The 22,055-nt window shown below is 45.4% G+C and overlaps 1 protein-coding gene across 1 annotated transcript in view; it reads left to right on the plus strand.

Moving 5' to 3' along the window:
• The window catches only part of insc (INSC spindle orientation adaptor protein), a 273,444-nt gene that overhangs the window by 150,518 nt on the left and 100,871 nt on the right, over positions 1 to 22,055 (plus strand). Inside the window, exon 6 of the mRNA XM_078547877.1 lies at positions 21,555 to 21,726. Within this exon, the coding sequence (XP_078404003.1) occupies positions 21,555 to 21,726 (172 nt within the window). The remainder of the gene's footprint in view (positions 1 to 21,554; positions 21,727 to 22,055) is intronic.

Raw genomic sequence — 22,055 nt, forward strand, 5'->3', positions numbered from 1 at the left:
CGTTGACAGTTTAAATGATGGTTTAATCAGAACTGAGATGAAAATATGGCACCTATCCAGAGTTTGTCAATGAAAGAGCTAATTATATAAGTGCACTATGTAGGCAATCATTTATCTGGGATTATAAAAGTGACTGTTGACTGGATTAGATTAGACTGAGATTTCGCTTTGAGTTCATGGTATCTGATAGCTGAACAAAATTCCCCAGAATATTGTATTGTTCAATTTAGGATGTGCTAAGCTGATCAAATTGCGTTTAAGAAGTTTATGGATATTGAACTCATGAGTATTGCTCTCTGTTTTATGTATGATTGAATTGTATTCAAGTTTATATAATCTTCTCAAATATAGTACTGAACCGAATGCCTGATTTCACCACTACTCTGCCCTGTTTATGAACTAGAATAAAAATGTTTCAAAGTGTTATTGGCTGGATTTTCAGTGGATCACAACAATATGGGCAGAATTTTACAGCCCCGTTTTGGCGGGGACGGGGCCGTAAAATGCGGCGAGACATTCTAAACCTCATTGGCTTCGGCTGCCGTAACATTTCGCCCATATGTGTGGGCACATAGTGGGAGGCCAGTGTGCTCCAGGGTGGGTGTATTATAGTCTATAATTGGAGTAATTATTTTTAAATTGAGAAACTTGAAGAAAGGACAAAGACTCAATACAGGAGATGACTGAGAGCTAAATGGTCCAGAAGAGAAGATAAGGTAACTCACGAATCACATGGGCCGGAATTTTCACGTTGGTGTGCAGGGGCGGGCCCGGCACGCCAACGCAAAAAATGACGTGCGGTGACGTCGGGCGTTTGTCCCAAAGTCACCGCGCGTCATTCTGATCTTTCGCTCGGCGGGCACGCGCCAGAGGCAGCTGAGCACCTGCCGAACAGTCAAAGGCCATTAGGAAACCAATTTAGATAGTTAACAGGACTGCCCGTCCAACCTTAAGGTTGGCGGGCAGGCGAAGAGCTCAAGTGGTCTTCGCATTTTTTCAGGAAACCTCATCCACGGGTGGGATGAGGTTTCCTGAAGGTTTTATTAAATAAATTTTAAAAATTTTCACAGTTCATAAACATGTCCCAGCCCATGTGACACTGTCACATGAGGGGACAGATCTAAATAATTTGAATCTTTCTTTATTTGAAACTTTCAATTTGAACTTAATCTCCTCAGGGAGATTTCTGCGCTCTTTCACGCACATGCGGGAAGGAGTGCAGACCCCGACTCTCCCTCCTCCCCCCGCCCACACAGGTGGCGCTGAGTGTTACCGGCCGTGTGTCACGCAGGGCGGGCCCTTAATTGCCCTGCCCACATAAAATGGCGGAGCGCAGCCCATCGTGGGCGGCAATCGGCTCTGCGCCTGCCCACGCCCGCTCCCGACCGGCCTGCCCGACAGGCAGAAAATTCTGCCCATTGAGTTTGGAGTTCAAAAATCACTGGGAAGAAGGGAAGGCTGAAGTAAACAAGTAGTTCCATAATTTTTGAAGTTTGGGAAAGAAGACCTTAGAGTAGGAAACAAAGTAATGATTCTTGATTTCAACGAAGTTAAGATGCAGGAAGGAGGATGAGAAATTGGGAGGCACATTTGGAGCTCAGGATAAGGTTCAGAGCAGAAATAATCATGTGATTATTGATTAAAATGTAAAAAGGTAAGGTACACTGCAAGTTGGGTGAGAAAGGACCCACCTCTCGGATAACTACTTGAGTAAGTGTTGTAGTGTGGCCTTGTCGCCTATTTGTAATAGAGTTAATCTGCAGACAGCTTTCTTAAACATTAGGTTTATTTACAATACAGCCAGCAGCAACTACACGTGTGCTTTCAACTCCATTTCTAACTCTACACTGACTGTGGAGGTAGCCCACACTGCTAACGCATTGGTTTACACAGATCATGTGATCTTACATCACAGGACTATTCTTAAAGGTACAGTCCAACATTTATCAAAACCATAATTACCACATTCCTCCCCCTTTAACTTTGCTGTACATATTGTATTTACAAGTATATTTATCTCATGACATTATAACATTTATACAGGTCATGAAATTTACAAGTTCAGTCTTTCAGGTGGTTTCCTGATTCCTGTGGAACATCGCAGCTCCATGACTTCAGATTCTTTCTCAGCAACCACATTTTCAGGAACTGCATGAACATCAGGTACCTCAGTGGGCACTTGCAGTTCAGTGTCTTCCACTCTGATAGAGACATCAGACATGTCAGTCCTTGGTTGAGCATCTTCAACAGGAAACGCTGGTTCAGTAATGGTTACAGGTGAAACCATATCTTGTTGAGAAATCTCTCTTTTTCTTAAGTGGTCCACATGCTTACAGGTGGTCCGGCCTTCCACATCCACATGGTATGATAATGGTCTGGTCACTGAACTTACTTCACCCGGTAGCTACTTTGGTCCTCCACCGAAATTCTTTACATTTACTGCTTCTCCAACAGTAAATTGTCTCTCACGACTATGTAAGTCATGCGCAGCTTTTTGGTTTCCTTGACTCTTCTCCACCTTCCCCTCCAAATTTGGAAATATTTGGAAATATTAGGCTCAGCCTTGTCCTAAGACAGCACCTCATTAACAATTCTGCATGTGCTGCTCCTGTCGTCATGTGGTGGGGTGGCGGGGGTCATTCTGTAGTGAAAAAGAAAGCGTGCAAGCTTGATCTCCAATGAATCACCTGTTAACATTCCTAATGCCCGCCTTAAAAGTTTGAACTGCCCTTTCAGCCAGTCCGTTTGATGATGGATAGTACGGTGCGGTCTTCACATGGGTGATACTGTTGAGGTTGATAAATCGTTGGAACTCAGCACTCGCAGTGCTGTAATCGGATACAACTACTTCTGGTAGTCTGTGGATGGCGAAGCGCTGGTGTTGTTTCTCTATTGTAGCGCACGACGTTGGTGATTTCACCTCATAAACACCTAACCACTTATAATCAGTAGAAACATGGTTCCAAGGAAGGGTCCGATGTAGTCAATGTGTAACCGCACACAGGGTCTACCAGGCCACTCCCATGGGTGCAATGGAGCTGCCACTGGCAACTTTTGCAGCTGCTGACATTGCACAGAGTGCTTTACCATATTTTCAATATCGCCATTCATCCCCGGCCACCATGGGTAGCTGCACGCTATGGTCTTCATTCGGGAGATCCTTGGATGGGCAATGTGGAGTTCGACTAAAAGTGGCTTCCTTCCCTTTGGAGGAATTATTACCCCACATGTACCCCACATTAGAATGCCATCTTGACTGCTCATCTCATGACTTCGGTTGAAGAACGGTTTCATTTCATCAGAGACTGGCTCCTGGGACCAACCGTGTAACACTTGGTCTCGCACTCGAGATAGGACTGGGTTCCAACTCGCCCCTTAACTGTAAAGCGAGTCCCTGTGGAACTGGGACGTGTTTGTCAGGGCAGACGACTCAGGGCATCGGCATTTGCGATGTGAATGCCAGGCCTATGCACAAAGGTGTATTCATAAGCCAAAATTAGGGCCCATTGTTATATTCTTGCTGAGGCTATGGGTGATATAGCCTTTTCCTCACTAAACAAACCCTATAGTGATTTGTGGTCTGGTACAATCATGAAATGCCGGCCGTGCATGTATTGGTGAAATTTTTTACACCTTTTCAGTCTGAGAATATCCTTTTTCAGCTGTGGTAAGTGTCCTGGATACAAAGCCTATTGGCTGCTCTGAGCCGTTGTTCTAGTACCGCCCCCAATCCATAGGGAGACACATCGCATGTTAGCAGTAGGTCTTTCGTCTGGTCAGAATACACTAACAGGTTGGATGAGTGTAACAGCTGTTTCACTTTCATGAAAGCTTCTTTTTGGAGTGCCTCCCAAGACCAATGTTGGTTCCTTCTTAGGAGTGAATGCAGAGGGGCCAGAACTGTAGATAAATTAGGTAAAAATCGCCCATAATAATTTATCATTCCTAAAAACGATTTAAGTTCAGAGGCGTTCTTGGGTGCAGGTGCCTCTCTTATTGCTTTAACCTTCTTTTCAATCGGGTGTAACCCCTGAGAATCCACCCAATGGCCCAGATAGATTACTTTGCTTGAACAGTACATTTTCCTTTTTCAGTCACACTCCTGCTTATAAAAAGCAATTTGGGACATCCTCTAGGATGTCCTTTTCAGTGAATCCGGCACATTGTCTAAGTAGACTACAACCTGGGGTAGTCCCTGCAGTAAGCTTTCCATTGTTCTCTGAAAGATAGCACAGGCTGAGGAAACACCAAAAGGCAAGCGTGTATATTGGTACAACCTTTTGTGGGTCTTAATTGTGACAAATTCCCGGGAGGTATCATCCAACTCTAATTGCTGTTATGCGTGACTCATGTCAAGCTTTGTATATGTTGTCCCTCCTGCTAGCTTGGCATATAGGTCTTCGATTTTTGGAATGGGGTACCTGTCCAGTTTGGTTGCTCTGTTGGCCGTTAGTTTATAGTCCCCACAAATTAGGACGCTTTGGCCTGGTTTAAGGACAGGGGTTATGGGTGCTGCCCATTCTGAGAACTGAACCGTTTTTATGACACTCAACCTCTCTAGCTGGTTCAGCTCAGTGTCAACCTTCTCTCGCAGGGCGTATGGCACCGGTCTTGCGTTCATGAAGTGAGGGATTGCTTCTGGATCCACGTAAATCTTGGCCTGCAGGCCTTGAATTTTTCCCAGTTCCTCCTTGAAGATGGTGGAATAGTTTTTAAGCAGCTCTGGTAGCCCACTTGCTCTCAACTGGAAGATTTCAGACCAGTTTAATTTAATCTCCTTTAACCAATCCTGCCCAAGAAGGTTTGGCCCTTCACCTACTACCACCATCATGGGTAGCTGCGCCGAATGGTTTCTATAATGGACAGTTGCTCTGCTGATGCCTTTTACTTGGATTTTTTCACCTGTGTATGTTTTCAGTTTGGCAGATGTTTGTTCCAGATTTAATTGATGTTCACCATTATTTAAATATCTGAATGTGTGTTCTCCAATTACAGTAGTGGGAGCTCCTGTGTCTACTTCCATTTTTACTGGTTTACCATTCACTTGTACAGTAACAAATATTGGCTCTGTCTTCCCAACTTTCATGTCAAACAATGAATAGATGTCAGAGTTTGTTGTTTCAGGCTCTTCTACACTGTAGGTTTCACTGGGCTTCTCCTGTGGTTTGCAAGCCTGTTTAAATCTCTCTTTGCATTGTCTCATTATATGTCCACTTTTGTGATAAAAGTAACATTCTACTTTTTTAAACTGCCAATCGCTAAAGGACTGATTGTTTCCATGTCAATTAAAGTTGTTCTTTGACTTAGCTGCTATTTCTTCTTATTTTTTGGTTTGTGGGGGCTATTTCCTGTTTCGCAGTGGAGTCTCACTTTTTCGCGCCACTTTCGGCTGACTGTTCCCACCCGATTTGGCATACGGTGCCATTTTGCGCCCCTTCTCTTGCTTGTGAATCTCTTACAGCTCTTTCCATGACCAGCACTATTTCTAACGCCTTCTTAAAATCCAGTTTCACTTCAGATAACAATCTTCTCTGAATAGTGTCTTCTTTCACACCACACACTGAATGATCTCTGAGCATGTCGTTCAGAGTCTCACCGAACTCACAATGTTCCATTAGTTGCTTCATATTCACCATTTAGCTAGCAATTGTCTCACCCGGGGCTCTATTTCACGAATTGAACTGGAACCTCTGCATCGTGACTGAGGGTTTGAGTTGAAAATGTCCCTTCACAAGGTCCACCAATTCTCCAAAATTCTTCAAATCTGGGGCACTGGGTGCTGTCAAACTTTAAATCAATCTGTAGGTTTTGCTCCCACAAGTACTCAAAGGGATCACTTGCTTCTTCTCTTCCCCTGTGATTTTGTTCTCTTGAAAGAAGAACATGAGATGTTCTATATACTGAGATCAATTGTCTGTGGCTGGCTCAAACAGATCGATTCTACCAAATTGTGGCATTTTGGGTGATCATATCTTCTGTTATTTTAAATGGACGTTGATACTCACAATCACTGGGCGAAGTACAGTACCAATTCTGATTTACCTTGATTTATCCACGTCACCAGTTTGTTGCAGTGTGGCCTTGTCACCTATTTGTAATAGAGTTGATCTGCAGTCAACTTTCTTAGTGGAAACATTAGGCTTATTTACAATACAGCCAACAACAACTGTGCTTTCAACTCCATCTCTATCTCTACCCTGCCTGTGGAGGTAGCCCGCACTGCTAACACATTGGTTTACACAAATCATGTGATCCTACATCACAGGACTATTCTTAAAGGTACAGTCCAACATTTAACAAAACCATAATTACCACAAGTAGGTAACTTCAAATTCAAAAACTTTGAGCTTCCTGTATGTAAAGATTGAGGCAAAGCTGTTTGGCCTGGCCCAGGGACAAATAGCACCAACAGATTCCATGTTCTATAAAATGAAACTTATGAAGAAATAATTTGAGGAATTCCACCCTTGAGCAAAAGCAACATGAAATACTCAGCGCATTCACTTTTTTTCTCTGTGCTTAGCTTCCAGATGAGCTGGGCCCAAATGTAGACCTAGGAACATTGTGAAAATCCTGTGCTGTATTGCAGCTGCAATAGGATTTAAACGATGTTTAGTGCTGAATTCGAAAACTCTTTAGTTCTCGCTAACATCAATGCAGAGATTGTAGAAATTAAACGCAGTAAAGGCTGTCAAAATAATTCTTAACTTTCATGCTGTCAATCAGAAAAGACAATCCTTTTTAAATTAATGGTTTTGTGCTATTTTGCTCTGACTATTGAAGTTAAAATGTCAGTATCCAAAAGGGCGTTTGGTTTTGCTTGATTCTCAGGTTTTTACAACAGAGGTCCAGAAAATGGTGCTTTTTTTAGCTAGATCACCCTAAAGCTGTATTGAAATCTTTCATGCCAAATAGTTTGTCATTTCTGAAAACAACAAAACCACAAAACTTTTACAACATCGTCAAAGAAATTGAGCTGGCTGGAGTAAGCCAGGGGCATTTTCATTTTATATTTGTGAATAAAGACTCATTGTACAGTTAATGTACTGTGCTCTTGACCCAATAGCAAAAAGCATAATAGTAAGATAGGAAGGTATACAGTGTTAAGGGATGCTTTGTAATAATGAAATCAAAGAATCATAGACTGTTTATAGCACAGAAGGAGGTCACTCGGCCTGTCCTGTCCACGCCAGCTTTCTGCAAATGCAACCCAGTGAGTCCCATTCCTCGCCCTTTCCCTGTAACCCTGTAAGTTTTTTGCTATCCAGATAATTATTTAATTCCTTTTTGAAAGCTGCCTGCTTCCACCACACTCTCAAACAGTGCATTCCAGATCCTAACCACTCTGTGTCAAAACATTTTATCCCTCATGGCGTAGTTGCTTCTTCTGCCATTCACCTTAGTTCCTATGGTTCTCAACTTTTCTGCCAATGGGGATGGTCTCTCCCTATCTACTCTGACCCTTCATGGCTTTGAACACCTCTAACAAATCTCTCAACCCCTAGGGAGAACAGTCCCAACTTTGCCAATCTCTCCACGTAACTGATTCCTCTCATTCCTGGAACCATTCTTGTAAATCTTTTTTGCACTCTTTCCAATGCCTTCACATCCTCCCGAAAGTGTGATACCCAGAACTGGACACAATACCCCAGTTGAGGCTGTACCAGTGTTTTATAAAGGTTCACCATAACTTCCTTGCTTTTTTACTCTATTTATAAAGCACAGGATCACATATGCCTTATTGGCCACTTAATTATTGCTAATGCTTGTAATTTGTCATGGTTTGCCACTCTGTGGCAGACCCTGTGATCTTTACAATCTGCTGCAACCAGTATGTTTTTTGCTAAACATAACCAGATTTTTAACAATTATGCTAAATAGTTATCATGCTATTCAACCCAAAGTGTGTTGGAGAAAGCTGCTGGTTTTAGGACTTAATGCCAGGAGTTGGTTGAATGAAAATGGTGATAGCCAATACGAAGTTGGAAGATTGATGGGTGAGAGTTGGAAGTTGAGTGGAGAGGAGCAATGGGAATCAAAACTAAAATTACGAATTGGTTGTAATAACAAAGGCGAGATAGTGCTGGGATTGAGGAGAGAGAGCAAACATGCCTGTTTGAGTGTGAAAGTAAGTTCAAAACAGCACAGGCAGAGAGTGGAGTGAATTACCATTCAATCAACATAACTTTATGGAGCAGAATTATTTTGGTTTTAGCCCAACTGTCCATGATTTCTGGCAAACATTTCCATGGCAAATCACTAGTAGTATTTATCCATTGTTCCCAGAATCACTGTCATTTTTGTTCTTCTTCAATCTACATTATGACTGAGCTCAACATGCCTGTTGGACAATGTTAAATTGAAAATAAATGTTTTGTGTAAAGAAACTATCCTGGAACGGGTGATTCAAGCTTGTTGCTTGGATGATGTTCATAAACCATTCAAGCATTTGTGGCACCATTGAAAATGCTTGAATGAGTTACTATTTTGGACCTTGCTGCAGACTATTAACTTGTATTAAATTAAAGTATTCTCTGTCAAAGTGACTGGACCTTATTTTGCTAACCAAAAATTGTCGTGGGTTTAAAAAGAGACAAGGCTGTCGGTCAATTCCACCTGTGAAGCTTTCTAGTAATGACCCGATCAATTGTGAAATTTGCTCAGAGAGATCTTCATTAAGATATTGTGTTATCACCTGAACTGCGACTCAGTTATTAAAAACATATTTTCTAATATGCCTCCTAGGCATGAGATGCAATTTGCTTGGATGAAATTGTTTTATCTTACACAATCCTCCAGTGAAAAGGTATAGATAGCCTTGCATGTCGCTGGTAATTAAACTTACAGTCATTTTACAATTTAGTTAGAAGTCATATTACCTGGATTACAATTTACAAGCGTGTTTTTATAAAGTATTTTTTAACATGGAAATTTATTTTTAATTGATAAACTCTTTGGTATCTCATTGTTGATACAGGAAACTTTTTGACAGTTTTGTGCTGGCCATTTTTTGTCAACTTGTTTACATGTTAAACCTGAATGCCCGCCCCATAAAATTGTAACTTCTTGAAATATTACTAAAATAGGGGTCATTTCTATGTAGCTTGCTGATGAATTAGCTGTGTGCGTCCTTCTTTTATATTTGATTGTGTGTATTGTCAGCACTCTTGCCTCTTAGTCAGACACTTGACCCGTCTGGCTGCGAAATAGTGCAAGATGACGTCAGGTGAGTGTCCCGACATCATCGCGCACTCCCGTGATACCTTGTTCAGTAGGCACGTGCGACAGCTGGAAGTGTGCCTGTTGACAATTAAGCCCATTAAGGGGGCAATTGAAAGCGAGTTTTCGTGGCCTGTCCACTGTTACGGTTGGCGGATGGGCCAATCGGCCAGGTGGCCTTTACGTTTTTGCTCAAACCTCGATCCAAGGTGGGATGAAATGCCTGTAGGGAAATAAAATAAAAAGAGATACCTGGGGACTGTTTTTTTATGAGGTATGCTTTCAGGTGCTTGATTGTGCTGCATGGACATATTTTGCAGCATTTTTGTTGTTTAGTTCATTCTGTAGAGGTCTGCAGCTCCCCTGAGGCAGCTTTCTGCCTTCAGGGAGCTCAGTGGAAGCGCTCACCAGCACCCGCGGTGACATCAGCGCCCGCCCTCTTCCTGCCCCCACCGGCAGTGCTGAGCCTTTCTCAGCGCAGGTTTCACATTGGCTGGCCATTAATTGGCCAACCAAAGTGAAATCGTGGTCAGGAGTCCGTTTCCCATCTGTTCCTGGGCCCGCCGATCGCCTGACAAGCGGACAAGTCAGGCTGATCTAGTGATCTAGGCTGACATTTCAACAGGTTACTGAGGGACTGCTGCACTGTTGGAGGTGTACTTCTTTCAGATTAGATGTTAAACCATTGCTCCTGGCAGTTCATGTGGATGTAAAACAAATCAATTGCAATATGCAAAGAGCAGCAATTTCTCACAGTCTCCTGGCCAACATTCATCACGAAACCAACATCATTGAAACAAATTAAATCATTATTCTCAATGCTGTTTATGGACCTTTCTGTGAGCATATAGGCTGCCATGCTTATCTACAAAACAACGGTGACAACATTATAAATGTACTTCAATTTGATTTATTTTATTCCAACACACGCCACTGTTGCAATAATGAGGCATACTATGATCAAGAGGTTGCATTGTACCATTTCATTTTTCTCTGAGTGAATTTTTGTCAATTGTGAATTTATGAAGCATTAGCTGATCGATAAATATGATATGTCAAACCTACCTCACCTACTTACCCCTTCAGTTATTGCTTCAAATGAGACATGGGTGGTCTGCACATTCCTGATCAAATCACCATAAATCTTTCAAGAGGGTTTAGTCATAGATTGCAGATTTGAAATGACGCCTGGTTGTTACATTTATATGTCCATGAGAACACGAGGATAAAGTTACTGTTGAATTCTATCAGTAGGTAAGAGGATGCCTGGTCAACTTTATTGGGCACTTTCGAGGTCCCCAAAGATCTGTACTTAAGTGGTAAATTTCACATTACATTTATTTTGGTTTCCTCATTCTTATTTACACATGCACATGTGCGTAAAGAAAGAAAGGCCTGCATTTCAAGACCACCATACATCCCAAAGCACTTTATAGCCCAATGAGGTACTCATTGAAATTTGGTCACTGTTGTAATGTAGGGAACAGGAAAGCCAATATGTGCACAGCAAGCTCCCACAAACAGCAACATGATAATGACCAGATAATCAGCTTTTGTGATATTCATTGAGCATAAATGTCAGCCGGGACACCTCCCCTGCCTGTCTTCAAATACTGTCATTTGATCTTTTACGTCCACCTGAGAGGGCAGACAGGTCCTCAGTTTAACAGCACCTTTGACGCTGTCCCATTCCCTCAGTACTGCACTAGTGTGTGAGGCTAGATTTTATGTTCATGCCCTGGAGTGCCACTTGAGCCTGCAACATTCTGACTCAGACTAGAATGCTACCAACTTGAGCTATAGCTGACACACTTATTGCAAACAGATGATCATAAGGATATTTCCTAGAGAAAAAAACTTAACAAAATCATTTGAATCAGTGTTGCAAATAAACAGAAATTGGAGGAAATGTGTCTGAGAGAGGCAAGTCCTGGCGTAAGGGAATCTTCTTATTAACCCAGGCTGATGCTGTTCATATCATATTCTGTCACTGTCTTACATCTTTTCAACTTTTCCTGTAAGAGAATAATGTATTTGAATGTGAACTGTGTAATTTTTGACAACCCACATCTACAACTATGGCTTGATTTGAGCATCTTTCTGTTATTGTATATTTTTGGTTCCTTTTTCCAAACCTGATATTGGTTTTATGTCAAGCAGGTTTTCCTTGGTTGGAGAGTGGTATTCTAATGGCTCCCTACGCTGGGACAAAGGGCTGAACTTTGAGAGGATGGCAGAGGTACATTAGAGGGCAGGGGAGCGGGCAAATTTGCGCTGGAACGTGTCAGCTGCCCTAGGTGAAGCACCACCGCATGAATTTTCATAGGCAGCTTCTCGGGGAGGACAACCCAGTAGCAGCAGGCAGGAAATTTTGTTCATTAAGGCAGCAGTTGAGAAGTGCTTGAAGAATTGAGGTTTTACCAGGCCCCAAGCCTTGTTAGCACCTCGTCCAAGCAAATGAGGTGGCTGCACAGTGGAAAGCCCTTGACTAAAGCGACAGCCATTTAAAATTATGTATAAAAAGAGTAATCATTCAGCAGAAGCTGATGCACATCCACTAACTTGCCATATTTGAAGTGGAGCTGAGCCAATGAGATTGGCGATGGAGAGAGAGGGGAGAACGTCACTTTTTTAAAGATGCAGGGGAAGTTTGGCAGCTGAGGTCCCAGTGCCTGACACATTTTCTGACAGTGGAGCGATCTACTCGGTGGTGTGCTGGAGCAATAGGGAGGAGCAGCAGACCCAGCAACTAAGGCAGTCACATGGGCCAGAAGTTTACATGGCCCGATCGCGTGAGAAAATGTCGGCCACGCGTCCCGTCACCGTGCTGCTGAGTGATGTTACGGTTGGCGGGCGCGCGCGGGAGTCGGAAGTGCACCCGCCGACAATTAAGGCAATTAAAAAGCCAATTATTTACAATTTTACGTGGCCCGTGTGATTTTGCGGTCAGCGCACGGGCCACACAGGCAAGCTGCCATCCCGGGCAGAGTCAAAGGTGACCAGAGCCGTGGCAATGTGAGTAGGTAGGAGTTTAGGCGAGAGTTCCTTGTAGGTGCTCTTCTGACAGTTATTTGCATTTTCTGTTTTCTGGGGGACCCCTTGGCTTACAAGCTATCTTAGGGGTTTTCTCCCAAGTACACCCTTAAGGGCACTGTCCTGTGTCATCTGTATTCCAGCTAATGGGGATTGTCTACTCCGCTGGAGGGACCTCCTCCTCTGAGGAGGAGAGGGCCAGAAGGCAGAGTAGGGCTGATGTCTGCAGGCAGCTTCCCAGAGAGTGACCAGCGGAAAGAGAGGCGCAGCCAGATGGGGTGCAGGGCAAGTTGGAAAGGTCTGCAGAAGATGCTGTTATCCTGCAGCGAGAGTCTACAGGAAGCGCCTCAGCTACCTAAACATGTCAGAGGTCCAGTGCCCAAAGAGGCTCCACCTCTCTAAGGAGACTGTGACCTACAAAAGCTATATGATTTGCCCTGAGATCATCTCAAACTGTGTCAGTGGCCACCCGACGCCAGTGGCTCTGAAGGTGACAGTGGCCCTGACCTTCTTCGCCTCCGGTTCCTTTCAAAGGTCAGTGGAAGATCTATGCAGTGTCTCCCAATCTACTGCCCACAGCTGCATCAAGCTGGTCACTAACTCTCTGTTCAGACGGGTGATGAACTTCATTCATTTCCGGACCGATGATGCCAGCCAGAGGCTTTGTTGCATTTGTTGGCTTCCGCCGCGTCCAGGGTACCAGAGTTTGCACTCATGTGGCTGTAAAAGGCGCCAGCGGGTGAGCTGGGTGCCTCCGTCAACAGAAAGGGCTTCCATTCCATCAACGTCCAGATTGTGTGCGACCACAGGACACAGATTGTGCAGGTGTGCGCCAGGTACCCGGGCAGCTCCCATGAAGCATACATCCTGCGGCACTCCCAGATGCCAAGGCTTTTCAGTGCTTGGATGGTTGGCTCCTAGGCAACAAAGGCTATCGCCTGAAAAGGTGGCTCATGCCACCACTCTGACACCCAAGGACAGAAGCAGATGAGAGGTACAATACAAGTCATGCCTTTACAAGGGCAGTAATTGAGAGGGTCATTGGCCTGCTCAAGATGAGGCTCCGCTGCCTGGACAGATCGAGGAACACTGAAATATTCTCCAGAGCACGTCTCGCTTAGTGTCATTGTGTGCTGCGCTCTGGACAATCTGGCTCTCTCAAGGGGGGGATCCTATTGGAGGATGAAGACAGTGAAGCAGCTCCCCAGGCCTCAGAGGACGACTCAACTGATGATTCTGATGAGGAGCTAAAGGAGGCCCACAGTGAGGGTGTGGCTGCAGAAGTGATGAACCTTGCGGGAGGCAGGGAGATCAGGGATGCCTTGACTCTCCATTCATTCATTTAGGCAACCCAGGCATGGCTTGAAAGTGAGGGCAAGGGTGATGCCCCCTTACTGAACATTCCTGATGAGGACTTCCTGTGACCCTTTTGTCAACTAACTGCCTCTGAAATAACGTGTGCAGCTCTTCCCGTCGGTCACAAGCTACTCCATGCCCAACACCTATGAGAAACATAAAGCACATTCAGACCATGAAACATAATAACATCTTTAACTGGTGGTCATGTTTGCACAATTTGAACATTGAAAATGTTTCAACTGAAGTTATATCACCCGTGACAAGCCCTCTTGTGTTTATACTGCCTTAAACTACTGCTTGCGAGTGCTACGTCTGGGTGCCCTCTCCCCTCTCTGGCAGTGTTATTAGAGGCAGCCTGCTGACTCTGATGTCCTGTCGGCCCTCATGATTCTGGCGGACGTCCTCTGGCTGGCGGAACCTGTGCATGCCCCGCCTGGGAGGGAGTGTCCAGCAGTCGTCACTGCCTCATTAAATGCCATGGGCACTGGCAAAGGGGCGGAGGAGTTGCTGTCTTCGTCTCGAGCGCCCTGAGAGAAGCCTGTAGATGCGACATGCAGTTGGTCTGCCAGCATGAGGTTGGTTTGATCCTCCGTGCTCATCATTGATGGACGGGCACCTAGCAGAGTGACTAGGTGCCTCATCCATCTCTCACACTGGCAGAGACCTGCTGAGGTCATCTCAAACCTGGAGAGGGTCAGGATGCTGGGCACCCCACCATCTGTTCATGCGCACTCCGGTGTATTTTGGCTTCTTTTCTCCTGTACGGACACAAGTGCATTCATTAGAACATCCGCTACCTGCAGCACCATTCCGGCCTCGCAACCCACCCCCCAGATGAGCCAGCTTGAGGTGAGGTGCCCATCACATTGGCACACTTCAACCTTCTATACACTCAAGGTACAACGGCACATCTCCCACCCTTGGCAGGCCAAGAGTGCAATTTGGCACTATGCATCTCACACCTCTGAGCACCATGATTAACGGCCACCCTCCAAGACATTTATACTCACTTCCATGCCAACTTGATGCTAACCCTTGCGGAGCGCGGAAGATCATTGAATCATTTCTGGTGCCTGCTCACCTGGGCAGCCACCTCCCTCCAGACCTTTTTTGCCTGGTGCGGTGGCCTCCTCTTGCCACCGCGTATTTCATGCCAGGCAATCATTGCCGCCACTAGAGCATGCAGGCACTCATCTGAGAATCATGGGGCCGAGTGTCCACCGGCATTGCCCTCCCGTCTGCCGAGCCCACTGTGTGCTGAGGCCATCACTGCTGCCAAATATTTGAGTCTCTTGTGGACAACTCCCTCAGGCTCCTCCCCAACTCCTGACAGCCTTCAGGGAGCTGCCTGGGCTGTTTTTATAACCCCTCCAGGTCACCATTCGACCCAGCGCTCCCCATGTTCCCACCCTCACCGGCAGCGCTGCGGCAATGTCCGTGTGCGTTTTACACTGGCTGGCCCTTAATTGGCCAGCCAGTGTGAAATCATGTGTCAAATACTATCATGGCTGGAAGCGGATATCAAGTCCGCTTCCGGCACTGCCAACCGTGTGTGCACAACAGGCCCAAAATTCAGGCCATGGTGTTCATGGATGCAGAGATGCTAGTCAAGAGGCAGGAGGGGCCAGAAGGTGAAACCCGCAGAATTGAGTGTACCACAAGAGGATCAACTTCCTGAGCATGTCAGAGCAGCAGAGCTGCAAACCTCTGCACCTTTCATGGCAGACAGTGTCTGAGCTGTGTGCACTCCTCAAGAACATACGCACAAGGAACAGGAGTAGGCCATTCAGCCCCTTGAGCCTGCTCTGCCATTTAATAAGATCATGGCTGATCTGATAGTAACCTGAAATCTGCATCCCACCTAGCCCTGATAACCTATTACCACCTTGCTTACAAGAATCTATCCACCTCTGCCTTAAAAATATTCAAAGACTCTGCTTCCACCGTCTTTTCAGGAAGAGAGTTCCAAAGACTCACGACCCTCTGAGTGAAAAAATTTCACCTCATCTCTGTTTTAAATGGGCGACCCCTAATTTTAAAAAGTGACCCCTAGTTCTAGATTTTTCCACAGGAAGAGACATCCTCTCCCCATCCACCCTGGCAAGGCCCCTCAGAATCTTATATGTTTCAATCAAGTCACCTCTTACTCTTCTAAACTCTGGCAGATACAAGCCTAGACTTGTACCTTCTATAGTGAAAACTGATGCAAAATACCTGTTCAATTCATCTGCCATCTCCTTGTTTTCTATTATCAATTCTCCTAATGCCTCAAGGTGCAGGGCCTATGCCAGTAGCTGTCGAGCTGACAGTAACCTTGAATTTTCTAGCTTTGGGCTCTCTTCAGGAGTTGGCAGCTTAACCAATCTGAGATCTCACAACTGGCAGCCCACAGCTCCATGTCTCAGGTGACGGATCACTTTTTGCGAGGCTATCTGACATCGCTTTCAGCACAGATAAGGCCAGTCATACACAGGAGGCCATGGGGTTTGCCTCAGTGACAGCTATGCCGAGAATCCTAAGATTCCCTCAGGTGGAGGTCATGATCGACTGCAAACGTTGCTGCCATCAAAGCCCCATCATCTCATTCCAGAGCATTCGTCAATAGGAAGGGTTTCCACTCAATAAACAGCTGGTGTGCGACCAATGATAAAGCTTCCTTCATGTACATGCAAGGCTTCCCAGCAGTTGCACTGATTCATTCCAAGGCGGTCTCAGGCGTCGCTGCTGTTTGTTCCACCACACAGCCTCTGTGAATGGTTCCTGACAGACAAGAGGTACCTGGTAAAGAGGTGGCTGCTGACCTCTGTGCGAAACCCCACAACAGGAGCGATATATCCATTGCCATTTCAGCACAAGGGCCACCACTGAGGAGGAAATTGGCATCCTAAGGATGCAGTTCTGGTGCTTTGACTGATTGGGGATGGGGGTGTTGGCAGTGGTGCCCTACTTTTCCCTCCTTTCCTGCATTGTTGTGGTCTGTTGTGCTCTGCCATTCAGTGAGGAGTGGACCTGCAGGAGGCCACCCCTTCGAAGGATCAAGATCTTGAGGATGATCAACCTGAGCCGCATCAAGACCACCAAGAGATCATGTAGGGACACCCTGACCACGATGGCAGGAAAGCCCTGGAAGGTCTGATCCAGGAATGCTTTTCTTGAGCACGGCAAATCCTCCAATGGAAAACTCTAAATCAGGCTGCCATTTTTAAACAATCAGCCTCTCTCCAGAGTGCAAGGGTGGATGCATTTCTAACCAGGTTTAGCATTCATGATGCAGCACATATGCAAGAGCATGTGGCCACATATCATTCTCAGACCACACACAGGCAGGATTTAGTGACAACGTCACTATCCCCCATAACAAATGGTATGAAAAGTGTCACTTTTCCAGCCCACACATTTTACTTATATTGAAGTGCATGGACTTAACAGAAGCTTCACAATGTGAACCCAAGTGAACCCCTTGGTGATGCTATCGCTACTTCTCTGTCCTCTTGTGAGAGTTCCTGGATGATGTTCCCCCTCTGGGTGGAGCAGATATGGAGGCAGGCTACTCGAATGGTTTTCCTGAGCAGCTGAGATGCCTGTGGATTCCTTCCTCAGGGTCACAGTGTACATGAGATCACGGTGATAGACTGCATCAGCTATATTTGTGCAGGTATGAAATCGGTAATGGGGGAAAAGCCTTATCTTGTGTCTCAGTCAGAGGGGTGGTGGTGGCGGCTTCAGAAGATGGTTGGTGGCACCATCTGCATCGTCCTTTCCTGCCTCAGCCCTTTTATGGTCCATCTGCATGGTCACAATTGCCAAGTGTGGGAGAACACCTGATTGGATATACAGTGATCCATGTGCCATCACTGCAATGGACTCACCAATGCTGAATGGACTGCTTCTGCTCCTGCTCTAATTTCTTGTGTTCTTATGTTACATTGTGTTGCCAATGCCATGAATGGTCTCCATTTTCATCGCACTGTCTCAGAAAACTCTGTCAGTTGCTGCTCCACAGGCACCCAGTTTTGAGGTTCTGCATCTCTGGTCGGAGCTGTACTCCTCCCCTAATGGGGGCTGCCCACAGCTGCCCCTGCCTCCATCACCTGCTCCTGCTCACATGTGACATGATGCTGACCTTGTGCCACTGGTTCTAATGTCACCTAAGGCCACACCGAGGTGGAGGGGATGCTTGATTCCTATGTCAGTGGTTCCCCAGAGTGCGAGTCAACCTCAGAGGCAACTGTGGCCTCCACATTCACTGCTGTTGATCCTCTGGCATTGGCCCTGTGTAAGAGAGAAAACATTAGTTACTCACTGTCCTTCGTCTCAGCAGATCCTACAGCAGACATTTTTCAGCACATCAAGTGGTATCTGCTGGACACGACTTTGAGTTGGAAGTTGCTCTAAAGTGCTTCTTCCATGGATCATTCAATAAACTATCACTCTCCCTCTTCTGCACACCAGTCTTGCCATTGCCAACTGCCACCACTGCAGCCACCTTGCTAATATCAAGGGTCTCCTCCTCTCCTCCCCTATGAGCGTCAAGGTTGCCAGAGCCACTCCACCTCACAACCCCTCCCCCTCATTAATCTTCCCCGCAGGCACTGTGTGCTCATTTCCCCTGCAATGTGAGGATGGAGAGGTCAGCTACACTTAACCTTCCCATTTGCCCACCTGATTCGCTATCATTCTATTTTCCCAAGGCATGGATTACCAGCCTCCTAAACTTACATTGCTCTGTTCATTTGCCTCATGTGAGGTTTGTCAGTGGGCAGTGATCTCCTCAGGGTACCTAATCACTGCCTGCCTTGGGGCCTCATGCTCAGAGGTGTGCCATCCTTGTAAGATGTTCATGCCAACATCTTGACTTTGTTGCCAGAATGCAGAAGGCCTTCAAAGCCCTTTCTGTATTGAACCCAAGTTCTGCTGAGCATGCTGTGGCAGCTGACCTCTCTGGTGACCTCCAGCCATGTCTCCTTTGTTTGTCTGGCAGGCCTCTTCCTGCTGCTCTCGGGGAAACAAAATGTTCTTCCTGGCTTGGACCTCAACTAGCATGACCTCCAGAGAGGTATCTATGAACTTGGGGGCCACCTTACCATTAGAGACTGCCATGTCACTGCGCTGATAGACTGTTTCCTCAGAGGGCTGATGCTCTTTGGCTTCTTATTCATTGAGTTGAGATGGGCACCCTTTAAGTAGGGTGTGCTACTTCTAACTCCCACTGTTCACCATTAGATGGATATCATGGAGGCCTCTCCCGGAGAAGGCTATCGTTCTGTGCACTCCACCCTCCAGCGGAAATAGTCCCAAAATAAGGATGTTGCCAAGATTGGGAAAATCCAGCTCAGATTCTTTAGTGTTTCATCATGAACTTCAAAATCAAATCAATCTAAGGTTGCATTTTAATATTGCTTATGGTTTTCAGTTTCGAATTGTTCCACGTGCAGACCATATTAGGTATGAGCTGACCATAACAATAATGAAATCAACAGACTGGTTGCAAAATTAAGACAAAGCAGCCAGATTTCATTGGATAGATCTGATGAATGGTCACAACAATTAAAACCTTTTAGTACCATCAGAAGTCACAGAAGTCGACACAAGTAATGGATTCTGCTAAAGAAACAATGCACAGGAAATGGCTGAGATAGAGCCTGTATGGAAGATAGGGGCTCTGCTAAGATATTGACAACAGCAGCTTTAAAACCAGTGCTGAAATGAGGTTGATCATTCTGGGACCAACATCAAAATCAAGAGGCTATGATGAACCAATGTGGCTTTTCTTTTTTCTTCTTTCTCACATAAATCAGCCTTGGTCAAACTCTCATCCGGATAACTGTTCAGTTTCAGTCAATCAGAGAAAATGGGCAGGATGACCCACCAGGTCTGCCAAAGGAAGACCCCAACATGGGTCAGAAAGGCTTCAACTACACAAAGATCTTTGAAACTGCTGCAACCACCAATGGAGAGAAGACCTAGAGAGAACTCTACTCCCTCTGCCTCTCACTACTGAGGGATCTGAGGGGTTGCAGCGAGATGATGCTTGCCAAGGACAGGAGGAAGAAGACAACCTTTCAAACTAAGCAGGCGTGGATGGAAGGATCCGAGGAAGTCAGCAGCAGAAGTGGACCTTCCAACCTGGAGACAGTGCACGAAGTGGATCCTGTGCCTCAGGAGGCCAGGATAGGTGGGTGGCATAATATTTCAAGTGCCAAGCCCCATACTCTGACTTACCTGGTATTCTCCTAAGCTTCATTCATTCCTCTCCCTCCAGGTACCACCTTACATCCCCATCTGAGCAGCCAACACTCATACACACCCTCATCCTATTTCCCTCTCACACCCATGCCTCACAGTGATTTCCATAAATGGTGCCATTCCCTCCTAACCACACAAGCCATTAGAAACACTCACACTTCTTCTGCTTTCTCTCTCGCACACAACCTCGGGGAGAGGTGGAGACCCTCTAGTGGTGCTAGAATGACAGGCACCTTGATGGTAACTGACATGCCTACCTGCTCCACTGAGAAGGAGGTCCTGGTCAAAGAAGCTACAGATGTCAGCAATGACCTGCCATGAAAGCCAAAGTCCCTAAGGTGCAGGCACTCCAACATGTTGAGAGAGGTGATCCTCTGGATGTAGACCCTCTGTTGGGCTCCTGCCTCAGTGGAGCTGGATCTGTGTGTCCATCTCCTTACCTGTGGAGCGGCATGTGGCTAAGGAGAAAGGAGGTGTTGCTCTGCTGGCACTTCTCCTTCTGTTCCATACCAGAGGTGCAAGGTGCAGCTGCTTAACCTGGTCCTATGTTGTGGTGAAGGTTGATAGCAGGGAAAGACAGCTGAAGGTGAGTGAAGTGCAAGACAGGTGAAGTGTCTTAGAAGAAGTTGGTAATCAGCTAAAAGACCATTCCCAGAAGAAGTGCGGTGAGTGTAGACTCTCACCTGGCCATGGCTGGAGTTCTTCAGTTTCACTGATCAAAGCCTTGGGGAGTTTCATTGAAGGAGCACCCGTTGCTTTGTACCCACCTTGGTGACCCTGGCGAGTAGTTGACAGCTCAGGAAATAGGTTCACTAGCTGTTAAATGTAGAATCCTTGGTTGAAACAGAACTAAATTACCTATTAGAATATTTAAATGACTTACCTGATAGCTACATGGGGGTTTCCTGTTCACCTCCAAACTTGCCCAGATGAAATGTGCAAGTGGGTGAAATGATCTTGGGATCTCAAACTGACGGCACCTTTAGGGGATATAACACCCAGCAGCACCGAGTCCTGCCTCCTCTTGCCTGTAAAACTCCACCCCTCTCCCCTGCCATCTGGTTCATTCTGCCTATTTTTTATAGCATAATTATTAAATTAGAGCTAGAAGTCAAATCAGACAGCATTTTCTTACACAAAGAATAGTGGGAACCTTGAACTATCTTCTCCAGAAGGCTATGGGTGATGGGTCAATTGAAATGTTCAAGATTGAGTTCGATAGATTATTCCTAGATAGAAGAGTATTTAGAGATATGGGGCAAAGGCAGGTAATGGGATTGAGCTACAGATCAGCTATGCTTCATTAGAATGGTGGAACAGATTCAAGATCTTAAATAGCATACTCCTGTTCCTCTGCTTCTTTCTATCTTTGTGAATTTTCTGAGTGAACCTGATAATTTAGTACCAAATATTTAGGACTGTTTGTGTGAAGCAGTCGTTTAACCCACCATTCTGGTTTAGATTTGAGGCAATGCCCAGAGGTGAAAGTCAAGGTGCTCGGTACTGTACAGCCTTCTGTGTATTTCTATGTCCCTGTTGCTATTGACTATATTCCTTCAGAAGTTAATAAAGACCGTGTGTGGGCTTGAACAATAACTTACTATTTACTCTCTGCCATGACTGATGAAAATAGGAATACTGATTATGGCTTAAAATGTTACCTTTTAATTTTTTTTGCAATGATGCTCTTCTTTCAGGTGGATGGCGTGCTGTGCTTGGCTGATCTCCTCACTAATGAAACAAACTCTGAAGCAACTCGTGCAGAAGCTGCAGCAGTGGTGTCACAGATTACCTCTCCACACCTCACCTTCACACAGCATCTCAGCAGCTTCTTAGAGAATATGGAGGACATAGTAACAGCACTTATCAGTGAGTATCTCTCGAGCACAGCTTGATTAATGAGAAGCTAATCTGAGAGGAGCAAGTTGAACTCTATGCTTTTCAGCAGGGGATAAGAGATTTCATTTGTCTAGTTTTGTTTCCAGTCAAGCTTAAGTGAGAAGAAATTTGGTCCTTAAAGGTCACCTGCTTTTTTTCACATTTCCTGAATATTATCAAGGACCTAGGAAAGTAAAGTAGAAGCAAAGTAGTGCTTTTTCAGTGTCAAAAGTACATTCTTTACAAAGCATCCACTGGATCTTGGCATTTATCTGGTTTTCACCATAATTCTCAATGATCATGTTTAATGTGTTTCAGAT

This window comes from Cetorhinus maximus, chromosome 9 (genome assembly GCF_964194155.1).
Source record: "Cetorhinus maximus chromosome 9, sCetMax3.hap1.1, whole genome shotgun sequence".
NCBI lineage: Eukaryota > Metazoa > Chordata > Chondrichthyes > Lamniformes > Cetorhinidae > Cetorhinus > Cetorhinus maximus.